Source organism: Malaya genurostris, chromosome 3 (assembly GCF_030247185.1).
Source record: "Malaya genurostris strain Urasoe2022 chromosome 3, Malgen_1.1, whole genome shotgun sequence".
In the NCBI taxonomy this organism is placed as follows: Eukaryota; Metazoa; Arthropoda; class Insecta; order Diptera; family Culicidae; genus Malaya; species Malaya genurostris.
The window spans coordinates 114,135,659-114,161,708 of record NC_080572.1 but is presented as its reverse complement, the minus strand read 5'-3'; the positions used below and the strand labels follow the sequence as shown (position 1 = coordinate 114,161,708).

At 36.1% G+C, this 26,050-nt stretch overlaps 2 protein-coding genes across 4 annotated transcripts; both read right to left on the bottom strand.

Moving 5' to 3' along the window:
• Positions 1-1,993: 1,993 nt before the first annotated feature.
• Positions 1,994-19,731, bottom strand: LOC131434567 (uncharacterized). 3 transcript variants are annotated; one of them, XM_058601395.1, is made up of 8 exons: positions 19,408-19,731; positions 19,216-19,324; positions 18,368-18,797; positions 16,806-18,307; positions 16,542-16,747; positions 16,381-16,490; positions 3,585-3,715; positions 1,994-2,574 (listed from the first exon to the last, which is right to left on the bottom strand). In XM_058601395.1, exons 2-8 carry the CDS (start codon positions 19,217-19,219, stop codon positions 2,237-2,239), a joined length of 2,721 nt encoding a protein of 906 aa, XP_058457378.1. In that variant the 5' UTR covers positions 19,220-19,324; positions 19,408-19,731; the 3' UTR covers positions 1,994-2,236. The 3 variants fall into 3 exon arrangements, with proteins under 3 accessions (XP_058457378.1, XP_058457379.1, XP_058457380.1); XM_058601396.1 differs by lacking the exon at positions 19,216-19,324; XM_058601397.1 differs by lacking the exon at positions 3,585-3,715 and having other exon boundaries at positions 2,435-2,574.
• A 3,188-nt stretch (positions 19,732-22,919) lies between these two features.
• Positions 22,920-25,036, bottom strand: LOC131437987 (WW domain-binding protein 2). Its single transcript, XM_058607715.1, has 6 exons — positions 24,844-25,036; positions 24,200-24,374; positions 23,994-24,128; positions 23,416-23,935; positions 23,290-23,363; positions 22,920-23,231 (listed from the first exon to the last, which is right to left on the bottom strand). Exons 1-6 carry the CDS (start codon positions 24,897-24,899, stop codon positions 23,187-23,189), a joined length of 1,005 nt encoding a protein of 334 aa, XP_058463698.1. The 5' UTR covers positions 24,900-25,036; the 3' UTR covers positions 22,920-23,186.
• Positions 25,037-26,050: the final 1,014 nt, after the last annotated feature.

The window sequence follows — 26,050 nt, the reverse complement described above, 5'->3', positions numbered from 1 at the left end:
ATTGTCTACATGCCATGGAAAAGATTCAGAAAGTGAGAAAATTGGTTCCTCATGACTCGAATTATAGTAGACATCAGTAGAAGCGGAGAACTGTGAACGAAAATGTATCTTCTAAGCACGAGTCAATGGGTTTTACGCACCGGATCGTGACTAGAGGTGAGAAATAGATTTATTTTGAGGCCAAATACGATGCCTCTATCCACGTTTCGTCAGGGTATGGCGGGAACGACCGAAGACGTGGCAAATCCCACTCGACAGTGTTAGAAACTCGTGATTATAATAGTGTGCGCAGTACCATTTTCCGGGTTGTATGTGAAACGCAGGCCTCCGCTACTAAAAGGTCAAATTGTCACTCTACCTGGTTACATTGGTCATTGCCCCTACAGCAATTACCTCCATGCAGACGTCGCCAGTTCCTCCAAGTCGACCAACGAGCATCACGGCCGCAACGTAGTGTCGAATAGAAGTTATCGACCGAATAAATGTGCAAGTAAACGTAAAACGATTCATTTTTTTTAAATATTACTTTTCGTTCGCTAAAAAGTATGGATGTTTAATGTCAGAGACATAACTGGATGTCGTGAATACGAATAAAACTGTCACGCTTTCTTTATACTTCTGAATATCAATTAGTTGATCAATTGTGTGAATTGTGTAAGCTTTCCCCCTGTTGCACTACTAGAATTTGAAACGAAATCATTTGTACAGATAATTCAATTAAACATTCTGACATACAATTAAATATTATGAAATAACCAGTATAGTTCTTTATGATATAAACTTTATTTAACACTGTTGCAAAAATTGCACAAAGCTAATCAAACTATCCTAGATTTGCTTCACACTGATGGCTTTAATTTCCGATTTGCAAAGAAGCAATCTTTATAGCTCTTGAGATAACATTTGGAACTATTAGAAGGGCTGATTTTGCATAATGTTGCCCATTGTTGTCCATTTTTCGTTGTATTTTTTTCCAATGCAAACGACCAGCAGCAGGATAATGCAATCTTCCTCCTTCGAAAGGAAACTGGCTCTGCGACCCGTGCGTACTCACATTATTCGTGACGAGGATCAAAGTCTAAATAAAAGCACCTGTGCGTATTAAGCTTTATACTTGGTTTGTTCTTACTGATGTTGGTGGGAGAACCTCACCTCGACATCCGTCTGAAGCACTAGAAAAAATGAACGATTTTCAATCAAAGTTTACCTTTTATACTCATCCAGTAGATAATCTGAACTGATATGTGCTTGACTACCTCAAAACCGTCGTCCGGGTGCGAAAAAGGCAAGCAAGAGTGATGAATGTTACTCATTATTTCCAAAAGTTTTAGAAAACTTTGTTTTTCAGTTATTTATGGTTATCTCACACTGTTGAAAATTAAATCACAAATTCCTGATCATATTTCTGATAGCTTGTAGAAAAAATTATGTTGCTGGGTTGATTACATCAAGAGATATTCGCGATAAAGTTCTGCCCCTTCTAGTACAGGGTAAATTTTGAAAAGGCGCCCTATAGTAAAGTAAGTCGTATTCACGACAAAATATAGTATATAAAAATTTAAATTGAGCGGTCTTATTTTATACAAGCTGTGTCGTCCGGTTTGTGTTGGTTTTTTGTGTAACTTGTTTCCGCTACCGATAAAACGATTTACTCAGTGACCACAGGTTGGGAAGAAAGTCCGCCAAAAATAGTGAAGTGAAATTTCTCCGGAGACCGAAAAGGTAAACGACTCTGAACTGGTGGTCCGGTATAAAAGCCGCCACCAGTAGTGAGTATGTAAGAACTATACGTAACAATGTCTCCACAAGAAAAATATAGAACATTTTGGAGTTTTCAATCATGTTGTTTTGCTACTCGAAAGCTAGTTTAGTCATGAGTATTTCACACGATATGAAATTGAGTTAAATAATATGTTCAGCGTTTGTTTTTCGGTGATACTGTAAATTTATCCCATGAACTAATCGAATTTCTTTCAAAACTAAAAACTACTGCTTCGGCAAAATAATATCTATTTTTTTAATAACACATTTTAACTTGCGTAGTCTTGGTTAGATCAAAATATTTATGTACAGTTCATGAAAATGTAATAATTCAAATTCCCTAGCGACTTGACGTGCTGTTCAACACACGGTGATAGAGCTGGGCTTTTTTCGAAAGCGCTAATTTAATTCACAGTTACAAGCACTAACGAATCGAAAACAGTTGACACTTTTTAACTTCATTTCGCCAAAATATCTACCACCTGCATTTTGGCGGTGGTGGTGGCGCAGATTCATAGTTCCTATGGAAACTGTTCTGCTGATAACTGCCATTGCTGTTGCTTCCAAAATAGGATTGACTCATACGGTACGCACCCCGTGGCCTATTATTACCACCTGACATCTGGTGCTGTCCATTGTGACTATGCTTCGGTCCACTATGTGGGTTATTATTACTGTTATTGTTGTTATTATTATTGTTGTTGTTTGTGCAGCTGCCGACGCCGATACCGCCAAAGTTTTCGACGTTGTGCTCGTCGCCGGACTGCTGCTCGTTTCCCGAGTTATTGCCATCGTCTGCATGTTGCAACTCATCTATGGTTGTCCACGTAAATGTACCGAAAGAAAAGGAGAACATATAGGGAAAATATTAAAAAAATAACAATCAAGGTATGCGCATTATAATCTAGAAATATAGGTAAGCTTTCATATAGTTAAATCCAATGCTCGTAAAGTTGTGCAACTGGGCAAGTTCGTGGGTACCTGTGATAGGTGAAAGATCAATTCTCCAACCAAAATTAAGTACAAATCAGACTCTTAAATAACTGGTTGTGGCCGTAGCCATTACTGAGGTCAGAAAAGAAGAAGCGTTAATAGAACTTACATAGTTAAAATAGATTTGGAACAAATGAAAAACTCGGAGAATGTAGGATCACGAGAAATCCTTGTTTATAATTATTGAAACATTCGAAACATCACCAAATGACGAATCACATCCTATTCGAAAAATCACTAAAACATGAAGATATTAATTAACGTAAGATGCTAATTAGATAATAGAAGGTTTATTATTGTTTATGTATCAAACTCTATTAGGATTTTAACTCAACATTTAAATCGAATGATTATATTTAGGAATAAGATACGGTGATTCGTAACTTGACGACTCTGATGTTGTTTGTTTTCTAACGTAAAGTTCTCGCTGAATCAATGAGGCTGCAGAATACAATTATATTTTCAAAACAATGAACCTAATACCTAATTATTTGGAAGAAGAAAGTAAGCGAATTCAATTATTAGAAAAACGTTCCATAAAACGCAAGAGGTGTTCCTTGAAGGATATTGAAACAAATTAAAATCTCGTAAACCATCCCAACCCGATCACAGCGCCGCCGTTTAGCTGAAAAAGAAACAACCTTACTAGCTAGCATTTAGTTTAAACGATGGCGTGTCCAGCTCCTTCATCGACGAAATTTATTGGCAGCTACGCAGACTCAGTTTCTTCGTATTACTAAGCCAACCACACGCCGACCCATCATCATATAGTAGATTGTTATGTAAGAATCTATCACATATTTGGCATTGATTGACACTAAATACGGTACCTGTAGAGTTTGAAGAAATTTGCGATGTTATTAGACCACCGGACGTCGATGATGTTGTAACCGTTGCCGTCGATGTTGAAGACATCGTACATTTTGCTGTCACCGAGCTGGCGCCGCTGCTCAGATTCATCCTATTTAAATTTTCATGAATGTTTAGTCTTAAAATTAGGTGTTATTTTCATATGAATATAATATCTAATAAGCATATAGTAGTTTGAAACAAGTTTCGCATCAGATGGCAACATTGCTCCGTCCTTAATAAATGCTATCTCTCAGGTACTTACGATCTAAGTAGATTTTCGGATAAGACAATTACTTTCTGTCAATCGTTCATTACTGTCATTTTTCCCGAGTACCAAAAAATGGCATGCAATGTTGATGTTAGTTGCGAGATAAAAAAGTCTACTTCGGATTTTCCATCGATGTACCTAGTTTGAAGAATCACACCAACTCTAATTCTGCACTTCTGGTTACGGTGACATAGACGTAGGAGGAAATCTCTTATCCTCCTCATTTAACTAAATTTCCAACAAAAACTACCAGAACGATCCATGAAAAACTTGACCAACATTTTGCACCACAACAATGCACAACTCAACTTTTGTGCCATCCGCCATACTCCCCAGACTTTTGACTATGATTTGTTTTCATCGATGTCTCGACTCGGATCGTAAAAGATGAACAGGTCGTTTGACCTGGTATTCGTAAGTTGGTGAAAAGAAGAAAAACTTGGCACAGCTTTCATTCAGACAAATCCCGCACTATTACATGGTACACCTGGTAAGGCAGTTTTGAACATAGTTTCTAATGAAATTCGAGTCACTGATGAACCGGATTCCTATTGCGAACCTTACTTGCTTTCGAATAACTGTTCACTTGAAGATTACCAATTCTTGGTTACTCAAGCGAAAAAAAACTTTATGATGGACATCACGAGAAGAATATTTTACTTTTGTTAGCGTGATCTTGTTTCTGTTCTTGCTTAGTCTCATTTAAATTTTGATGAAATGAATATGTTAGTTTGAGTTAGTCCAGAGTTTAGAATGATTTGCGCATTGGGTCCAATACACTTAGAATCCGGTACTTTGTTTAGTTTATAACAACATCTCAGGCGACTGAATCGGATAGTTTGCCTTTCTCGATAAAAAAGTAATAGAATAGCTGGAGAGACCCCTAGTGTTATATACCATTCGTCATATGGGATAAAATGTGAAAGAATGTGAAAATATGTATACTAATTTTTCTTAGAGTTGGCTTTTACAAAATTAGATTCAAGCAGTTATACAGAGCAGTGATACCAAACACGGAAAATGGGGTTGCAGGGAACTCAAATCAGTTCCAATCGATAGGCCTTGTCAGTGGACGGCCAAACTTATCCATTCCGGTTATACCAAGCCCCGGCTCCCGGTTCCGATAGTACCGGGAATATTGATCATAAACACTACAATGAAACGAACTCATTTTTCTCACCGATAGCTTGACCGATTTTTACAAACTTATGTTCGAATGATTCCATACGGAACTCCTGAATTTCATCGGGATCTGGTTTCCGGTTCGGGTGGTGATGAGTGTTCAAAATGTCAAACCGTACATGCGATGGTACGGAAGAAGAAAAAACAACTCCGCCTCTACGAACAAAGCACGCTAAGTGCAGTGTTCGATTTCGTACACGCGGTAAAGAAAACGAAAACCAACTCTGAAGCTCGATTTTGAAAACACAAGCGAATCCATCAGCAACGAGCTCACATGAGCACGAGTTTTCAACCGTTTCGAAGATATCAGAATCAAGGCGTCGCCACACGAGTTTGTGTTACCGGTGTTTGGTTTTGGTTGGACACGGTGCTGAGGTTGACACAAATCATAGCCACTTTACAGGATGTGAGTGCGAAAGGATATCAAAATCAAGTTTATTTGAAAAAACGTGATTAATCCACCTAGCAGTGAGATGATACCTTTTTTTATCAATCCGCATGTGTTTTTTTGCATGGATATTCTTAGGTGTTTTAGTTCTCATGACATTATTTTAATTATCGTCGTTTCAAACGGCAAATTGAGATTTTAATCACTCATTACCCTGTAATTTCGAATCTGCAAATCGTATCGAATTTCAATCTTAACGTGTGACATTCGATTGAACATTCCATGAGATGTCGAAGTAAGTTCCACTTTAGAGTTTTTCGTCATTATTTATGGTACTTCCAGAGCTGGTATTCAGGAACTAGCATAACCCAAAATGATTCGAATGGCCATAAATTAATACGCCAAACAATTTACATCTTCTATATCGGTATGAATTTTAAAAAATTCATCATCTGTAATTCCAGAATCGGATAAAATTCACCAATTTTGTATGGGACCTTAAGTCCTTTAATTTGAATTTTTGTTTTTGAAGTTCGATTTGGCCTTTTTGAAAAAATGATTAAACTTTGAGAAACGATTCGAAACTGGATCCGGAGTTCTAAGATCGGTGTAGCCGAAATCAGATAAATTCACCTGAGGAGTGTGTAGACATCTTTGAGAAATTGTAGTGCGAATTAAAATTTGGGGGTACATTCCGAATCCAAAAAAGAATACCGCTTAAACTGAAATAAATTTATTTGGTAATCGACTATCCAAATTTGCAAACCCGATAAACCTGATTAATTTATGTGAAATGGACATTTTTATACTAATCACCCTGTATCTCCTAAACCAGAAATCGGATCTGACTAATTTTTATAGGATTTTAAGACCTCTCATTTGAATCATAGATGATTCTTAGATTTCATTTGAATCTTAGATCGGTTCAGCCATCTACGAGAAAAATGAATTGCATTATTTTAATTTCGTTTCACATGTCATCCTGTGGTTCCGAAATCAGAAGTCGGATCCAAATTTGGAAGTATACTAGTTTTCATATGAATCTGAGTTAGTAGAAAACGGTTTAGCCATCTCCGAAAAAATTGAGTGAAATTATTTGTCACACACGCATTTGCTGATCTCGACGAACTGAGTCGTATGGTATATGGAAGTTATGTTCTTCCAGCTTTTATTGCTGTAAGTAGTTTAAATCAATATAATTATGGAATTACTTTCAACTCGAAAATGCTGATATCATCTGGTTTATAAATGCCATATTCGAACGATTATGTTGCCAAAAACGAACCGTGCTAAAATCGGTCCAAGGCAAATTGTCATGAAAAAGGATGCTGTACACAGTCTTTTGGGCACTTAGAAACAATTGTATGTCACAGTATAAAAATCGTGTTTTCCGTTGCTCCCAAGCATTTCTTTGTCATACACTGCTCAAAACTTCTACTGCTGGAATAAGGGGAAAAGTCGTTTACACAAAAATATTGATATCTCCGTTAAAAATGGACGGATTTTAACAAACTATGGCTTGTTGGATAGCTATTACCGTGCGGAATCTAAGTCTAAAAACATATTCTGTTTTCAAGGTCAATTGTGACAGATACTGTCAAAAAACTGAAAATTTTGACATAAAACTCCGTATAACTCAAAAAGTAAACATCCTATCTCAAAACCATTCAATAGCGTTTTGGGTGACGGGGAGACCTTTCATTTGCGACTAGTTTGATCAAAATCGGTCCAGCCATCTCTGAGATCTCGACCTCTTAGTTGACAACACACATACAGACACACACACATACACACACACAGACATTTGCTCAGTTCGTCGAGCTGAATCGATTGGGATATGACATTCGGCCCTCCGGGCCTCGGAAAATTTTTCGAAAGTTTGAGCGAATTCTATACCTATTTTTTATATATATAAAAAAGGTAAAAACACATGCATCGGGATTGTAGGCTTCGTGAGGTATGTGAATTTTTTATAGGTGGTACAGTAATATGTCAATGAAAAATGCAAATAATATTGTGACCGAAATTTATTTAACATCGACATCACAAAACATGCTCTATGTAGCTGATTCAAAAATAATACCCTATTTAGCTAGAATTTCATACGCAAAAGTAATAGAAGTGCAGAATTTCGCATGGTTCGTTTATTATCGAATAATTGGTTTGATCGAAATATAACATGAGACGTAACTGGAAATAACTGGAATCAAAACTTTGTCTCTATAAACAATATTCAGAATGGAATATTTTTTTCATTGAATTTATTGTTAGTGGGTATTGAAAAAGGAACAAATTCCTTAAAACTATAGCCAGTAAATTCTTCTAGCATGCGGGTCTTATTAGCTTATAGCTGAACAAACAAACCGTGACTGAGCCGATCGAACTTTGATTCAAACAGATGTCTTATTATTCTATTGAATGAAGTTGAATTTTAGCCGGATCCGACTTCCAGGATAATGGCAGTTATTCAAAATGTACAACATGAAACTTCTTGCATCGATTTCTTTTGAAATGGTAATGAGAAATAAACCATTACACCGCTAGGTGGATTAAGTTTTTTTTTGCATGAAACACACTTCGAAAAAATCTGAAAAGTTTTGGTTAATGCATAAAATATTCCTGGTTTTCTTCAAATGTTTTGTTCGAGGTTTTTGAAAAATTTAAATAAAATGAAAATCAGAAGAACCATTCTTACATCACAAATATAACAGTTAAATGGTTAAAAATTTTGGGAAAATCATCTTCAATACAAATTCTTTCAAATAGCTTATATTGCGCATTTTCTGCATTGCTAGACTCCGACGAAACATATATTTCCACAACCCATTTGCCGCATTACACACATAAAAATAAGCCAAACATATGAAAACCAGTGATGCCACATTTCCAGATCTACGTTTAAACTCTTATGATTATGCTGCAGATATTTATGGACCCACAGATCTTTAGAATTTTACTTATTATCAAATGTTGAATGAAATTTTTGAAAAATTGCATCTTTAGAGAATTTTATTTTCATTTGTGATCACTAAAAAGTATGGGTGTGTAATGTCAGAGACATAACTAGATGTCGTGAATACGAATAAAACTGACACTCTTTCTTTATACTTTCGAATATCAATTAGTTGATCGATTGTGTGCATTGTGCAAGCTTTCCTCTTTTTCACTACTAGAATTTGAAACGATACTCCTAAACTAAACACTCTCATTCTTGTTTACGGCCGTATGCGATACGTTCGAAAGTATAGCAAATTCGTATTCCCGTTTACGTTCGAATCAATCACACTTTTAAACATCGTACATGCATAAAAACAACGCCCATCCAACTTTAAACTATCAGTTCTGGTACAGATTTGAGTTGTAAATAAAAATCTTTGATATCATTTGTTATTTGACTTGTTTTTTTCACTGATCATGTTTGCGTACGTCCGTATCGACCATACGACGAACACATGCTTTCGAACGAATGCGAACAAGCCATTCTTGTTTTCACTCGAACGTGTACGTACGCGATTCCTGTGCAAAAGAAGGATCGGTAGCGCAGGTAGTTTTTTAAGGAAGATTGCAAGCATCAAGGAAGTGACGAATGCTACATAATAAAGAAATATCGTATTCAGGACCAATTTTATTCAAGTCGGTAAATGAAATTTTCAAATTACTCTTCGTGCAAAGTAAAAAAAAAGCATTTGAAATAGCAGTCCGATCAGTAGTATCTGCGAAAAATATGTTGCATTTTTCTTGCAATTTTGTCATGTTTGCGATAGCCTACATATTTATTTCATTGGTAAAATCATGCATTTAATATAAAATAAAGCATGTTTACCCATGGCGTATTTTCCATAAAGTACTTAATACATGCAAAATTGATGCGTAAAAACTTTGAACCTCGCATATATTCAAAGGCTCCCCAGAAAAAACAGCATTTTACTATACTGCTATGCTTTCTAAATGATTTAAGCAAAACACAAATTTATGATTTGATTACAAATCACCTTTAGATTCAAAAATAATTTTGTTAGAGATCGGTTAAACTTTTTTCAATGTGTTCGAACGGTTGATTCGCAACATTAAACTGACGAATCGAAACCACGGGATTTCGTCTATTCGTTCGTAAACGGGAATAGGACATTTCGTTCGTACGAATGATGTTCTAATACACGTTTCGTTTGAAACTAAAATGGCATACATTCTATCGTTTCGCATATGGTTAATCACATGAGTTGGACTGATTACATCAAGGCTTAGCAAGAAGTTTACTGATATTTGAATATTTAAGAAGTTACTGATATTTGAATATTTTGTGGCAAACGAGTCGCGTTCGAATTCATTCGAATTAAAACAAGAATGGCTTATTCGTATTCGTTCGAAAGTACCCGTTCGTTGTATTGCGGATACGGACGTAAACAAGAATGAGGGTGAAAGTACAGATTAGTTACATTAAACATTCTGACACTCAATTAAATATTACGAAATAAAAAGTATAGGGTTAGGGCTCCCTATTTCATCTCATTTGTAAGGACGTTGCCTTCAAACCCCGATTTAGCCACTAAAATCACTGTAACTATTTCATATTACTGCTTCATTCGCCTTGCTCTACGTTGAAAATTGATTCACATTTCTTGAAAATTCAACTAATATTTATAAAACAGCTAAAAACACTAATGATGTTTTCACTACTCTGCTCCTAATTTCATCTCAATGGATTTTTATCCATCCTATCGTTGATCTTTTATTCATCCTATAAATTAGCAATGGCGACAGTAATCAAAACAAAATATTCCACTATTACACTCTCACCCGCATTCGCCCGACTAAACGCTGCCAGCTGGAAAAATATGGCTTGCAGACATTCTGGTGACCTGCCTTACCGCTGTCAGATATACAACTCAAACGATACAACCGTACCCACCAGGATTTTTCCACATTATTATTATTGGTAAAAAATTTACTCGTTGAATTATCTAATTAATGGGGCAATGACTTATGGAGATCTAAAGAACTATCTTTTAACATCATTTTATTAGTGAAAACAGAAAGAACAGATATAGACTTTCTATGAAAATACCTGGCATCTCTGTGCACAGCCGATGAAACACACACACACTTCACAGCGTTATGTTGGCGTATAGAGGAATGAAACCAGTGCTACTAGATTTGCCACAATGGTTATTTCATTAGTATTTAACACGTTCTTTCTGGTAATATTCAAAGCAGAAACAGTTTTATTGAAATCAATAATATAATTAAACTAATGTCACGGATACCAAAAACATACTTTTTGATGATAATTTGAAGAAGATAAACAATTTTTGTTTTGTAACATTATAAAATAACTTGGCAACTTTGCGAAACCAAATGAGATGAAAACAAAGCAATCAAGTGAACGAAGTGAAAAACTTTCATCTCATATTTTTGAAGACTTTTATTGCTTGTCGGGTAAATTTTGAAGTTTTTAATCGTCAACTAAACAAGTGGCAAGTGAACATAACTAATTATGAAGTCATCCAGCATTCAATGGTAGTGTAATTGTGCGAAATAGTGAGCATGTTTTGAGACGAATCGATTAGTAGATATTCAGAAACATTACGAACTGTAAATCTTGAGACGAAAATGTGTCCTAAATTGAAAACTGAGTTTATTTTATATGAAAAAAAAACGATCACCGAAGAATTTAAAACCATTTTTTTCAATAGGAAAGTGTGACAATAGCTTTTCAAATCATTTTAAAACATTTCACAGTTTGCTTCCGGTATGTTGTAAAATTTTATTCATGTTCAAAGTTATGAGGTGAAGGGATGAGATGGATATAGGAGCTCATATGAAATATGGAGCCGTTGCCCTAGTTCTTTATGATAAATTAATGGTGGTTATGAAAGGAACCTTCCATTAATGGCTTCTAAGTCGGTGCTATGCATTTTATATAGCAAATCAGCAGAAAGTTCTACTAGGGTAACGGCTCCCTATTTCATCTGAGCTCCTATTTCCATCTCATTCCTTCACCTCATGACTTTGAACATGAATAATATTTTAAAACCTACCTGAACCAAACTGTGAAATGTTTTAAAATGATTTTAAAAGCTATTGTCACACTTTCCTATTGAAAGAAATGGTTTTAAGTTCTTTGGTTATCGTTTTTTTCTTTTCAAATAAACTCACTTTTCAATTTAGGACACATTTTCGTCTCAAGATTTACAGTTCGTCATGTTTCTGATTATCTACTAATCGATTCGTCTCAAATCATGATTACTTTTTCGCACAATTACACTACCATTGAATGCTGGATGACTTCATAATTAGTAATGTTCACTTGCTACTTGTTTAATTAACGATTCAATACTTCAAAAACTACCCAACAAACAATAAAAGTCTTTAAAAATATGAGATGAAAGTTTTTCACTTAGTTCACTTGATTGCGCTTTGTTTTCATCTCATTTGGTTTCGCAAAGTTGCCAAGTTATCTCATAATGTTACAAAACAAAAATTGTTTTTCTTCTTCAAAATCTCATCAAAAAGTATGTTTTTTGGTATCCGTGACATTAGTTTAATTATATTATTGATATTAATATTTCAATAAAACTGTTTTGGCTTCGAATATTACCAGGAAGAGCATGTTAAATACTAATGAAATAACCATTGTGGCAAATCTAGTAGCACTGGTTTCATTCCGCTATACGTCAACATATCGCTGTGAAGTGTGTGTGTGTTTCATCGGCTGTGCACAGAGATGCCAGATATTTTCATAGAAAATATGTATTACGTTGCATAGAAACTCTATATCTAGTCTATCTGTTTTCACTAATAAAATGATGTTAACAGATTTTATTAGTGAAAACAGATTTAACATCATTTTATTAGTGAAAACAGATAGACCAGATATAGACTTTCTATGCAACGTAATACATATTCTATTAAAATATCTGGTTTCAAATAGTTCAAATTGATTCCAAATTTTAATATAAATGTTTGTCAGTGTTCATAATCAATTATCTACATAAAAGATTTCTACTTTAACATGTGATTTGTCCCCTTGATTAATAAACTTTTAAAGAATCACCGCAATCAAATACTAATAGATACTCAGAGAGAAAAGTCTATTTTTTTACTTCTTTCTTTCTATGAACCTGTACAAATCTGTATTAAATTTAAGAAATCTTTACAAAATCGGTACTTTGATTTAAACCAGTATGCGAACGCAAAAATCTATACAATACATATAAATCTGTATAAATGGCATCTCTGGCTCCAAACTTTGTTTTAAGAAGGGCTAATGAATAAATAGTAACAATCACAGTTTTGTTTTTATTTAAAGTTCACCAATTCAATTTTTCAGTAAAATTTTAAATTTAAAGCAAAAGGTAACGGAAACGACTGAAAATTTTTTAAACGTTGAAATGATTTCAAACTGGTTCTAAAAATATCGTATATAGTCTCATAGTTGGCACTAGGCCGTTTTTAAGAAGAATTCTGACATTTTGAACCTGAGAGTGTAATAGTGAAATATTTTGTTTTGATTGCTGTCGCCATTGCTAATTTATAGGATGAATAAAGGATCAACGATAGGATGGATAAAAATCCATTGAGATGAAATTAGGAGCAGAGTAGTGAACATTTCATAAGTGTTTTTTGCTGTTTTATGAACACTATTTTAATTTCCAAGGAATGTGAATCAAATCTCAATGTGGAGCAAGGCGAATGAAGCAGTAATATGAAATAGTTATAGTGATTTTAGTGACTAAATCGAGGTTTGAAGGCGACGTCCTTACAAATCAGATGAAATAGGAAGCCCTTACCCTACGAACTACAAGTGGCTGAAAAATGGGTCGTATACAGTATAGTGAAGAAAATTTCGCATAATTCTTTGGGTATACAATTATTGTTCTAAATAGAATCATACAGAGTTTTGATGTAAGTTATTTCGTTTCGGATTTAAATATTTCGAGATACGAGATAAATTTCTGGCATTCAGAAGGGCCAAATTGTGTAATTCTCTAAGATATTAAAAATTGTTGCGAATTTTGCACTTCGAAAATTGCACAAAGCTAATCAAATTATCCTGAAAACTGGCTCTGTGACCTGAGCGTTTGAGGCTTTACACCACGCAAAAGGTCTACTTCCATTGCCGACTGCTCCTCCAGACGACCGAAGTCCAAATGAGAGGACGACCTGAGCGTTTCACGCTTTATACTTGGTTTGTTCTTACTGATGTTGGTGGGAGAACCTCACCTCGACATCCAGTTCCGTCTGTAGCAATAAGAGAAATGAACAGTTTTTATTCAAACATTACCTTTTCCATTTGTTCAGTAGCCTGATATGTGCCTGACTATCTCAAAACCATCGTCCGGATGCGAAAAAGGCAAACAAGCGTGATGAATTTTCCTCATTATTTATAAAAGTTTTAGAAAACTTTGTTTTTCAATTATTCTTAGGGTTTTTTCACGATGTTGAAAATTTAATCATGGATTCCTGTTCATATTTCCGATAGCTTGTAAAAAAAATATGTTGTTGGGTTATGTACATCAAAAGATGTTCGTTGTAAAGTTCTGCCCATTCTTGTACAGGGTAAATTTTGAAAAGGCGCCCCATAGTAAAGTAAGTAGTATTCAGGACAAAAGAACCGATTTGAAGAATTCTGGAATTAGGAGAACTAGATTCAGAACTTAGAACAGACTCAGAATTCAGTTGAATTTTAGAAGACTACAATTTCGAAACTGAAATCAGTGAATCTTTTTCTAGAATCCAGTTCAGCACGCAGGCTCTGAATTCTAAACCCATATTCAGGAACTAAGCTCTGAAACTTGAAGATGATTTCTCGCCACGACTACCAAATTGGGTTGCATTGAGTACAGTAAAACGTCGCATAATTCTTTAGGAGTATTATTATGATTCTAAAAAGAACCGAATAGAATAATTTTGGAATAAGGAACTGGACTTGAGTTCAAGAACTAAATTTAGAACAAAGAGCAGACTTAGAGTTCAGTTGCAATTCTAGAACTACCATTTCGAAACTGAAATCAGTTCCGGAATATAGTTCCAGAATCCCGTTTCAGAATGCGAATGAGAGTTGCTAGTGCACTTTCCGTTGCTGTAGGTTGATAATATCGCCTCCGACGACCGGAAAGCAAATGATAAATCATTCTCACGATTTCTGCTTCCATCCAACACACAAGAAGAAATGATCGATTTTCGACCACGGTTCCCCTTTTATACGCATTCAGATGAGGATATGCTCCTGACTACCTCAAAATCGTCGTCCTTGCGCGAAAAAGCCAAGCAAAAGTAAAAAGTTTTACGCGTTGTTTTCAAAGTTTTAGGAAATTTAATTTTTGAGTTGTTTGTGGTTATCTCACTCTGTTCCAAATATTATCCTAAATTCCTGATCATATTTTTGATGAAATGGTGAAAGAATTATGTTACTGCCGTTAATACAAGTCGAGATATTCACGATTAAATTCTGCCCATTCTTCCATATGACCAATTTTGAAAACGCGCCCCATAGTAAAGTAAGTTGTATTCACGACAAAAGTGATACTTTTTCCTCTGCCACTAAAACAATTTGATGCACAAACTTTTTAAAACCTGTTACAAAGACCCGAGACTGGAACTATGTTGGTAGAGAATCAACGCACCCTTACCTTAGGGTTTTCGAAAGAAAGGCGCTGCGGACCATCTATGGCGGAGTGCAGTTCGAAGACGGCTAGCTATCGTACGAACAGCAAAATTCGGACGACTGCGATGGGCTGGGAATGTCATCAGGATGCTGGACGACACCTGGAGGGTGATTTACGAAGTATCCGGGCATTGAGTTGCTGCCGAAGAACGACCATGCGGTAGTAACATGTGATTAGGGCATATCGCACGATAGGCCCTTGCGAATGTTACAAAATATAATGCTCATTGCTCGGCTCTACAACCTTCATTTACACAATAATCGATATAATCTCGTAGATAGAAGCCCAATCTACAAAATTGTGCGCAATATGCTTGAATTTCATGTTTGAAACTTGAGTAATGAGCATTATTTTTCGTAACTTTCAAAAGGGCATATCGCACGATATGCCCTAATCACATGTGAGTACCGCATGGATCAAACTACATGGAGACGTTTGCTCGATACAGCAAATTTTGATTGCGATTGCATTTTTCCGTACGAATTATTTTTACCCCTTCTTAAGAGCGACTGTTGATTCGGGATGTTACTGAGCAATACAGCACAAAATTCGTTAAACGAGTGAATGATTGAAGAGCTGCAAATAAAATTTGAATTCAAAGTGGAAACAGATACACAAGACGATCATTACAACACAGAAATGTATCGATAGATGCACGATGTAATAAACAATGGACAGAAAATGTATTCGAACTACGTGAATGTACCGAACGCTGAGTTAGAATGTCAAGTCATGATACTCCTTTCAACTGTCTGTGAAAGTGAACTACCACATTATGCAAATGACCATTAATTCTTCTCTTGCACCACCGGTGTTACTTAAGATTTTTTTTCCAACATTTACTTTTGTTAGGAGTCCTAGCCGAAAACGATGAGAAAAAATTTTTAAACGAATTAGTCGATTCTAAGAAATCTGTGACAGAAAGTTTTTATGAAATTCATACAACAATAAATTTCTTTGCAAAAAAACTGCATTCGTCCTCACCTGAAAAAAATAGTTTTAGTTGTTATATATTTGTTTAGAGAATAAAATAATACATATATTTGCACAATGTGACGGAGAAATGTTGCCGTCTGCATATTCGATGGAAAAACTCTGCATACTCGATCGTAGACTCTAAAAGAAAGTCTACACTACACCTGATTGCACAGTCAAATCAAATAAAAAAAAACATGGCTTCAACCGACTCCATCGTACACATCACGGTCAGTTTGTCAGATGTTCTGAAGCAAGAAAAAAAATAGTATTGCCGTTTCAGTTGTACTCACCCCATTCCCATTTTGGGAGGAATATTCTTGTGCGATTCATCTTCCGGATGTTTGCGCTTTTGTCCTGACCTCATACCGTGCTGCTGATGCAGTTGAATTTCTATTGATGACTGTAAAAAATCATTGGTTCAATTGCATCAGTCATGATCGAGAAAGTCTACCTTAGGTTCATGAGCAGTCGTGTACTGAACTGTGGTGAACTGTGGCGGCGGTGCGGGAACTGGTGTCGCAATAATTTGATGAGTTGGTCCCGAGTGAGGTGGAGGCACCGGATGTTGCGGCGCTTCGATGATTTGCGGTTGTGGATTCGGAATGCTCGTTATAATCTGTTGGTGCGGTGGTGGAACGGTGTGAATCACTTGCATCCCTGCAACGCAATGTTGTTAAACAAACCAATATTGACTCAAAATTGACATTTCACTCACCAGGCGGCGGTTGCATTTGCGGATTGAATGAGCTGGTCGTGATGATGTGCTGCTGGGGCGGCCGGTACTCGGCAGCACTGATGATCGCCGGGGAGCTGATGATTTGAATCTCATTTGGATTACGCATTGTTTGCGGTGCGAATTGAATATTCTGTACCGAACTAACCGGTACCTGTTGGATCTGAGGTGGTTGTGTGGTTCCGTTCGGGGGCCAAGACTGCTGTGCATTCACGACATAGTGAGTGCCGCCATTCATGTGAATTTGCTGCGGAGGCGATTGAAATGACTGAATCGACACCGGAATTTGGCTGTAGATCTGTTGCGGAATTGCATGACTAACGGTATGGTTCTGTTGCGACGTTATAATCGTATTGCCAACAATGTGCTGCACGGTTGGAGGGGGAACCGACATTATTGGTGGCGGTGGTTGACTCAAAGTAATATTTTGCATCGAAGAAACAGGAATGACGGTTGGTTTTCCTATTTGTTGAATAATCGTTCCCGGAGGCGGCCCTTCTTCGAGTTTTATTTGTTCTGGCTTTAGATGAATTTCACCGGGTTTCTTATCATCCGCTCCATTTACCATCATTGGAACCTGGCCAATAGGAGGTGGTCCCATACCGGACTGTACGATTTCGGGATGTATCGAGTTTGGAGGTGGATGAGTGATGATCGGTTGCGACTGAACGATGATCTGATTATGCGGATGTGGAGCCACAGTTTGATGAATAATGTTAGGCGGCGGAACCATGAATGCCGCACTTCCTTGAACAGTTATAATCTGTTGGCCTTGTGGTGGCCTCTGATATTGATCGAACTGTGGGGGAGGCAGTGTACTTTGCATTATTCCTTGGATTGGTTGAGTCTGGGGTTGTATGACATGTTGAATCGTTACCTGTCCTGCAGGGTGCGGACCACTGCTTGTTTGAATCGGAGCATTCTGTTGAATATATTGTACCTGGTAAGGCGGTGCTTGGTTTACCAATATCTGTTGTGGCGCTTCCGTCACCTGCGGAATTTGCATGTTGGGTGGAGGCTGCGAAAGATGTGGTGGGATGGAATTCTTGATTTGCATCATAGGAGGCCGAATTTGCGCACCGGGTGGCGGATTACTAACATTTGTAATCTGCGGTGCAGTTTGAATTTGTGAAATAACAACATTACTGGGCTGCTGATGTATTTGAACCGGTACATGAGATTGTATTATTGTAGGCGGTTGTTGTATGATCTGTGGGGGTGGAGGTTGACTTTGTGGATGCTGCATGAATCCTTGCTGTTGCAGCACCGGTGGCGGAGGCTGATGAATTAAACCATTTGTCTGAGTCATGTGCTGAGAACGCATTAGCGGTGGCATCTGCGACACCTGAGGCGTTTGGACAAGTGTTGGTTGAGAAATCAGCTGAAAATTCTGTTTTGGTACTTCCTGGAACAAATTCAACTCTTCTTGTAATGTTTCGATTAAATTTTTCGCCAGTTGTTTTGCGTGTTGAAAGCCCTCCAACCTAAAGAAAAAGCGCGAGTTTTAAAATCTTCGAATGAAAGCAACATAACCAAATACTCACGTTGGATGCTCAATGCACAATTGCAACGGTTCTAGTGCTTCCTGTCCGGTTTGGGGTTCAAAGTTTAGCGATCCACGCCCACGAAGAGAAATTATTGCTCCTGTTTCCGATCGTATGTAATTCAGATTTGTACCTCCTTCACCGATTATCCTTTGGCGCACATTGAACGCTAACGGAGCATGGTCAAGACCTACGATCAACTTAGCCACACACATCGTTGTTCCATTTGGTGTACCAACAATTGTCGGTGGTGGACTGCTCACTATTTTAGATATTTGCTGCTGCTGAGCAACTTGTTGTTGTACTTGCTGCTGAATTTGTTGCTGCTGAACTTGCTGCTGTATTTGTTGTTGCTGTTGTTGATGGTAGTCGATCGGAGGTTCAAAGTGCTGTCGAATCATCTTGAATTGTGCTAATGTCCTTTCCGTAGCTAGAACAAAACCGATTAAAATTTTAATTTATAATTAAAACGCGAAGTCTACAAAAAATAAATATTGCTATTCTTTGTCAATTGTAATTCCTTTCAAATGGTTGGTTTAATAAAATTTATATTTTCTTCACACAAAAACCAAGTGTTTTATAGACTTGTTTTCATATAGGTATATATCGTTTTTTTACCCCAGCTTGTTTTATAGATGTTTTTTTTTGTATAAAAAGCAAAAATTGTAATCCAAAATATGGTAAGAAGCACAAAATGAATTTTTTAACCCATACATTTTTTTTATAATATAAAAACCTCAACATCTTTTACATTAGACATAATTGAACGATTCGCCACATAATAGAAAAATTACAACAGGCATATTTTCAAAAAAACAATATACCGATTTATGAATTTTATTTCTCACCCATGAACTAATGTAAAGTATTGAAGGTTATTCGTTATGCGAACTAATATGTTACAAGTGCAATGTTATTCCCGCACATCTTCATTGTATTACATAAAAATGCTGATATCTAAAACGCGAACAAGAATTCTTTAAATTTGTGGAGAATCACTAATAAATTAGTGATTTATTTCAGTTCAAATAAGTACCTACCTATAAGGACGCAACTTGTTTTTCAGTCTCACTCCAATTCTTTGTACCATTCCTTCAACGCCCCATCTAAATTTGCACTCGAGTTATTGAATAACCTTTGCTCAATGATACATATTTTCACAAAAACCAGTTCTAAAATTTTTGTTCATCAGTAGCCAAATAAATCTAACATTCGTCTCTTAAGCATTCTGTTTTCACTTGCGTAAACTAATATTTATCGACACTTTTCTATTCGGAAAATTTTAAGCAGGTTCTAAAACTTTTTGCATGAATTTAATTTTCCGTAGATCCGCAAGCGCTTCAACGTCATTCGTACTCTGCCATTTTGTCTTTGTGAGATCATTGCAGATCACGATGGAAAATGGACAGGTGACGAGATTTTTCAATGTGTGAGTGGGGTTATATTTTTTAGAAAAACAAAGAAGATATGGAGAAGAAAAGTGTAAACATCGAGCGTTTCAGGAACAGATTTTTATTTCATATTTGCCAAGACGTGAATACTTCGCTCAGACAAAATGAGGAGTGAAAATCATACATACAGGAGTGAAAAGCATACCTTATGATGCATAAAAAATCACCAAAATTACCATATCAAAAGATTAACATGAAAAATATATCTCTATTATAATGATTATGACACTGCATTATAAATCTCATCTATCACTGTTATAGTCTTCATACGAACAACTTATGAATTCCACAGTATGATAGTTATATTATTAAGAGAGTTAAGTTATGTTTGTCAAAGAAATATCGCACAATATTCCTAAAAATTTAGTATGAATTTCATAATGCTTATTATTGGAATTCCAATATTCGTGACTTCCTAAGGCGATCTTATGATTCGCATACGATACGATATCATTATGAAATTCCATATATTTTTTGTCTGAGTGTTGATAACTTGTAGAAATTAAACTACATACTCGAAAACACCTCACAAAAGCTCTGAAATAGAATTTTGAGCCATGTTTTGTTGCGATGTTTACTTGCGTGGAACCCATCGCCACACACGGTCGAATAGATGCACCTAGAAATAAATGCTTCTGTAGTACTCAGCAAGTTAGTAAAAGAAATTTAAAATTTGGTGCAGTTTACAGGAATGTTGATTAAAAACGATCTCAATAATTTACTTAGACTCTGAGTTTGTGCACTTTTGTTGAATTTTAAGTAGAATGCACTCAGAATCAAATAAAAGTGCACAAACTCAGAATCAAGGTAAATTATTGAGATACTTTGTTAAATAAGATTAATAAGTTTATGATTCTCTCGTACCTCCCAGTAAATTTAATGAAAATCTAAATTATCTTTGTACTCACTTCCCCAGTACCACATCAGTATTTATTTCTAGGTGTATCCAGTTAACCGTGTACTTAATTTCGTGAGAAAAATACAAACACAGCTAAAACCGCCCTATCTCGCCACCAGTGTTAACTATACATCGTGATTGCAGATGCTTCGTAAAAATTGACATTAGGCTGCCAAACGAAGGGTCCACATATTTTTCGCAATACTGCGCACCAGCGTTGCCAGCTGGTGTCACAATCAATTGAAGCTCCACTGAGAAAGCGGATAGATCTTGTTGGGCGTTGAGCGGTTGTTGAACGACATACTGAACGGTCGGTTTATTGTTGTGTTCTTTCCTACAGATATAGTGTAAACATTGAGTGTTTTCTACATATAATAAGAAAATGTTTTGTTATTCTATGCAAAGTGGAAGTATTCTATAGGTATATAGTATTTTTTTAAATAGGTAGTTAGAAACCTCTAACCTGGAGAATTTTAGTAAAACTAGTCCAACGGGGCTCCAACTCCTCATATTGAAAATGGTTCAACAATGGATCTCTGTCTGTCGGGTTTGTTAAACGAAAATAATGGCACCCGGTTCAATGGTCAGTTTCAAACGAAAGACCCGTGTCGGCCTCCCATTGGACGATTTATTGGACATTCATCGGACAAACGATTCAACGTATTGTATCAATGAATGAATGACTTCTGTTGGGCGTTTTTCTTAGAAGGTTGGCATAAAACACAAAAGGCGAAACTGACTTTAACTTTTTAGTTTTTTGTATGACTAAGATTGAGATTTTGGTAGAACAAAAACTTTTTGTGTAAAATTGTAGGATTTTGAAGCATTTATTCGTAGGAGAGAGAAACTCGAATTGTTTATTTTTGTAAGATTCGCTTTTTGAAAACCCATTTTGGCTGTTTACAATCTCTTAGATGAATTTAACTGACATCGGCTACACCGAATAGAGGAGCTTCAACCGGTTCCGGAAGTATCGAAAAATAATGACCAAAAACCCTAAAGTGGAACACACTTTCACATCTCATGGAATGCTTAATCGATTTTTACATGATTAAATTCAAAGAATTAATTTTATGGATTCATACAATATTCACACACATTGAATATGTGTGACAAATATTGGCACTCACTTTTCTCGGAGATGGCTAAACTGATTTTCACAAACTTAGAATGGATCCAACTGAATTTTATTTGGATCCGACTTCCGGTTCCAGAATTCCAGGGTGATTTGCACCAAATATGTGAAAATAATGTCACTTACTTTTCTCGGAGATGGCTGCACCGATTTTCACAAACTTAGATTCAAATGAAAGGTCCTGAGATACCATAAAAATATCGAAAAATATCTCAATTTTCATTCGGTTTCATTTGGCCCTGCTTCCGAAGGCAACCTTAGTGTAAAAATGTCAGTTTCAAGAATTTATTTTCATAAGCTACCTCTTAATATTGGTTAGTTAATTTCTCTAGCTTGCAGACCATGAGAGTCTGTAACCAAACAAACCATTGATAGTCCCATGATTGATCCGTCCGACTACCGGTACATTTTTTTCCAAAATTCAAATCGACATTGAGAATCGTAACAAAATTTGTATTAGTGTATGGTTGCATGAACCGAATGTCACTATGCCGATATCCAGCTTTCGTTTCCGGAAGTACCGACAATAATAATCAAATGTGATAAAATGGAGCTCACTTCACTTTCTCACATATAATTGAATAGATTCTCACTAACTTAAATTCAAATGTAGTTTATCAATGTAGTAGTATTACGCAACAGAAATCTTCAAAACTATTTTCTAAACTTTTTTTTAAATTGTAGTATTTCGAAGAATTTCTGCTGTAATATACAGGAGGAAATGAATAAGAGAAAGCCATCATTTCACAACTAGGTAGATGATAAAAACAGGTTTTTACATCTTCCGGAGACGGATATTAAATACCAACACGAAATTTTAGATGATCATCCACAGACAAGACTTGCAAATCAAAGCGATTTGATATATAGCTCTTTAAAAACATTTTCTAACCAATCGCACACAACAACATTAAGTTTGTAAAAATCGATTCGGACGTCTCCAAGAAAATTAAGTTGATATTTTGTCACACACCGGGCCTCGGTAAAAAAAGTGTGGTAAATATGTGTAACTAAGTTTATTCAAAAGGCGGGAAACAGTGGAATTAAATATTCTGATTTAACAGATAGTTGATTGATTCTTTATTTATTCAGAACAGTAATTTGCAGTTAAACAGTATTACAGGAAAAGAATGTACAACGTGCACAAATATTTTATATAGTAAATTACTCAATCCATTCAGGTCATAATATAACATAAATGATAATAGATTAAGGATAAGGAATCTTTTTTTTATTATGTATAATGTAATTTGATTTATTTGTAGGATAATGATCAAATCACTTACTTTCCATAGTTTTGACGCGGTGTATTCCAATAATAAATCACACATCCATTTACTGATCTTTTTTGTTCAACGAACTATAACTTGGTGGTGGTTCCTGTAAATGAAATATTCGTTTCAATAGTCACTCAAATTTTCAACTGAACTGAACATACGTTGTACGATTGTGATGGATTGTAAGCGCTCTGAGGATTATAGGCACTTCGGGCGGCTTCAGCTTCCTTTGAATCTGTAATAAAATACATTATAAATAATGCACTATGAATTGAATTCGAACATACTAGCATGGGTCTGTGGCGGAAGGGCCACGTAACCATTCGAAACTCCAGAAGAACCTGGTCCACTCACAAAACCATATCCTTGGGCACCACTTGAACTATTCGGGTTTGGATATCCTGGCTGTTGGGGTGGGTATGAGTAGCCATTCTGAACAGCATAGCCGTTCTGCTGTGGGAAGCCTTGAGGATAACCTTGTTGAGGAAATCCTTGTTGAGGGTATCCTTGTTGAGGATATTCTTGTTGAGGATAACCTTGTTGAGGATATCCTTGTTGGGGATAGCCTTGCTGTGGCGCACTAGGAGTTATTCCAGGATACGGTGGTGGACTGTCATGCATGTAAATGGAATTAGGAGCTGGTTGGTCCGGAAATACAGTAATTGATGGAACCCATCCGTAGTTGTAAGGATTAGCTGTATAAATTGGTGGTGGAGCTGCAAACCATTCACCTCCTGGTGGTGTGTATGGTGGAGGTGCAGCACTACCTGCGTTTCGTTGAGCCATGGCAGCTGCTCTCAGCATAGCCTGTCGCGATAAAATATTTATTATTTGCCGTTTCGTTTGTTAATTAGTTTTTGTTCACCTGACCAAAATCAATTGCACCGCCGTTTTTGAATACCAACTTGAATTTTGCTTCACCAGTCCAGTTTCCATTCTCCTGTGCGCGTACTTTACCTTTTATGTAGTTGGCTCCAAACACAGGTTGCTCCAGTTCAACCTAAAACAAAATAGGATACTAATAGTACAGATGCCCTAGCAATTATTAGATAACTTCAATTTCACACTTACATCATGCAGAGTCACGAAAGGAAAGCTGAATGATTGCATTCCGTCGGATGAATGTTTGTTGTTGAATATCATGCGATGGGTTGTAAGATATACGCGTCCTTGCTTTGTGCCTTTGAATGCAGGTGCATCTTGACCGGAAAAATCCATTGTTACCTTATCCACGAAGATAAGGATACTGTTGAATAAAGGAATATTATTTACATAAATATATATTTTAAAACTGTCAAATTGATTTTGCAACAAAGCAAATTTTCCGAGAACAATTAGCGGAGTAATTATAGTCTATCAAATCAACAAAGCAATATTGAAAATTGCAGTTATATGAGCAAATAATACTTATACAAAACTAAGTCCCGGAAAAGCCGTTAAGAAGGCATACTTCATTTGATTGATATGCATTGACAAGTTTTGTTCGTGGGGATCTACATTATTTCATAATTTTACGAAAACTATCATCAGGTGGGTATTTTTGGTCTTAATAATAAATTAGCAGCGTTATAAAAAAAATCATAAGCAAAAAATGAAAAATAATGTCATAGACAATTGCACAAATAAAAATAATCTAAATTAAAAACAGATATGCAATATTTGTTTTTAAACCACGTCAGAAGCAACAATCCTTTTAATACAGTTGAAAAACTTACCCTTCACCAGCATGGATAAGAACTCCATTGTTTGCATGTGCTGTATTTAGGGACATCGTGTTTTATTTTGTTGAAATATAGGCAAATTCAATGTAATTTCAATGGTTTCACTTAATTTTCCAGATCTTGAATCAGTAGAAAAAATAATGAGTCACAAGTCATACGACAAGCAGAAATCAGTTTGTTTTGACACGACTAGGGATGCCAGATAATTTTGGTCAAAATCGTTGTTCGGAACAAAAAATAGTCTGTGCAAAATCTGAGTCCAATTCCCATAAAAAGATTGAAGAACGGAATCCTTTTCGAGAGCATGAAATACGATTCAGACGGTTCGTCACAGTCAACCTTCGCCACCGTCACCGTCAAAATTAGTTGAATGCATTGACGGCCGGAACGTTCCGGTAAAGAAAGTATTGAATTAATTTTGACGGACACTGACGTTCCGATGACGGTGACGAAAGAAGCCGAACGCCTGAATCGTACATAAAAAAGAGATCGTCACGTTTGTTGTTGTGTTTTCTTGCATTTGGCTTGAAGAACAGAGCCTCATATTCCTCATTGGCTCTCGGCACTTTCGAATGAAATTGAAGAATCCAATCAGTTAGCTCATTAGCGATGTCAGTTCTATGGGAATCCGTAGATCTACGGAGATTTTCTACGGATGTTATTTCATTTTATTTGAGTCTGAATGAATGCAGATGGCAAAACCGTACACATACGAAAAAAAAGATCATTAACGTGTTGTGACCAAACGTATGAATAAAATTTGTCATATATACTTGAAAATTTCGGATGAAATTCAATTCTATGAAATCTTCAAGAAAAATCTTAAAACTATTACCATTGCTTAGCAACAAAGCTCATCACTTGGGCAGCACAGCAATTGCAGAAGAGTGTACTAAATTCTTCAGTGTCGCAGTAATTTCAAAATTGTACAGGATTCTTCAGTGTTAAAAATACATTTCAGTTCCGTTTTCCTTAGAAATTTAAAGAATTTTTTAAGATTCAGGATAAGTCTGTGCTCGGTTTCGGAAATCTGTGAAGTTCTGCGTCATTTTTAAAATCCGTACAGCATATCCAAAATTTGTGAAAAAATGATTAATCAGTAAACCTGGCATCTCTAGGCGCGACAACACAAGGGTTGCCATATTCACCGATTATTCTAGAAAACTGTGATTTATTTTTTTGCATATCAGCGGCAACGTTG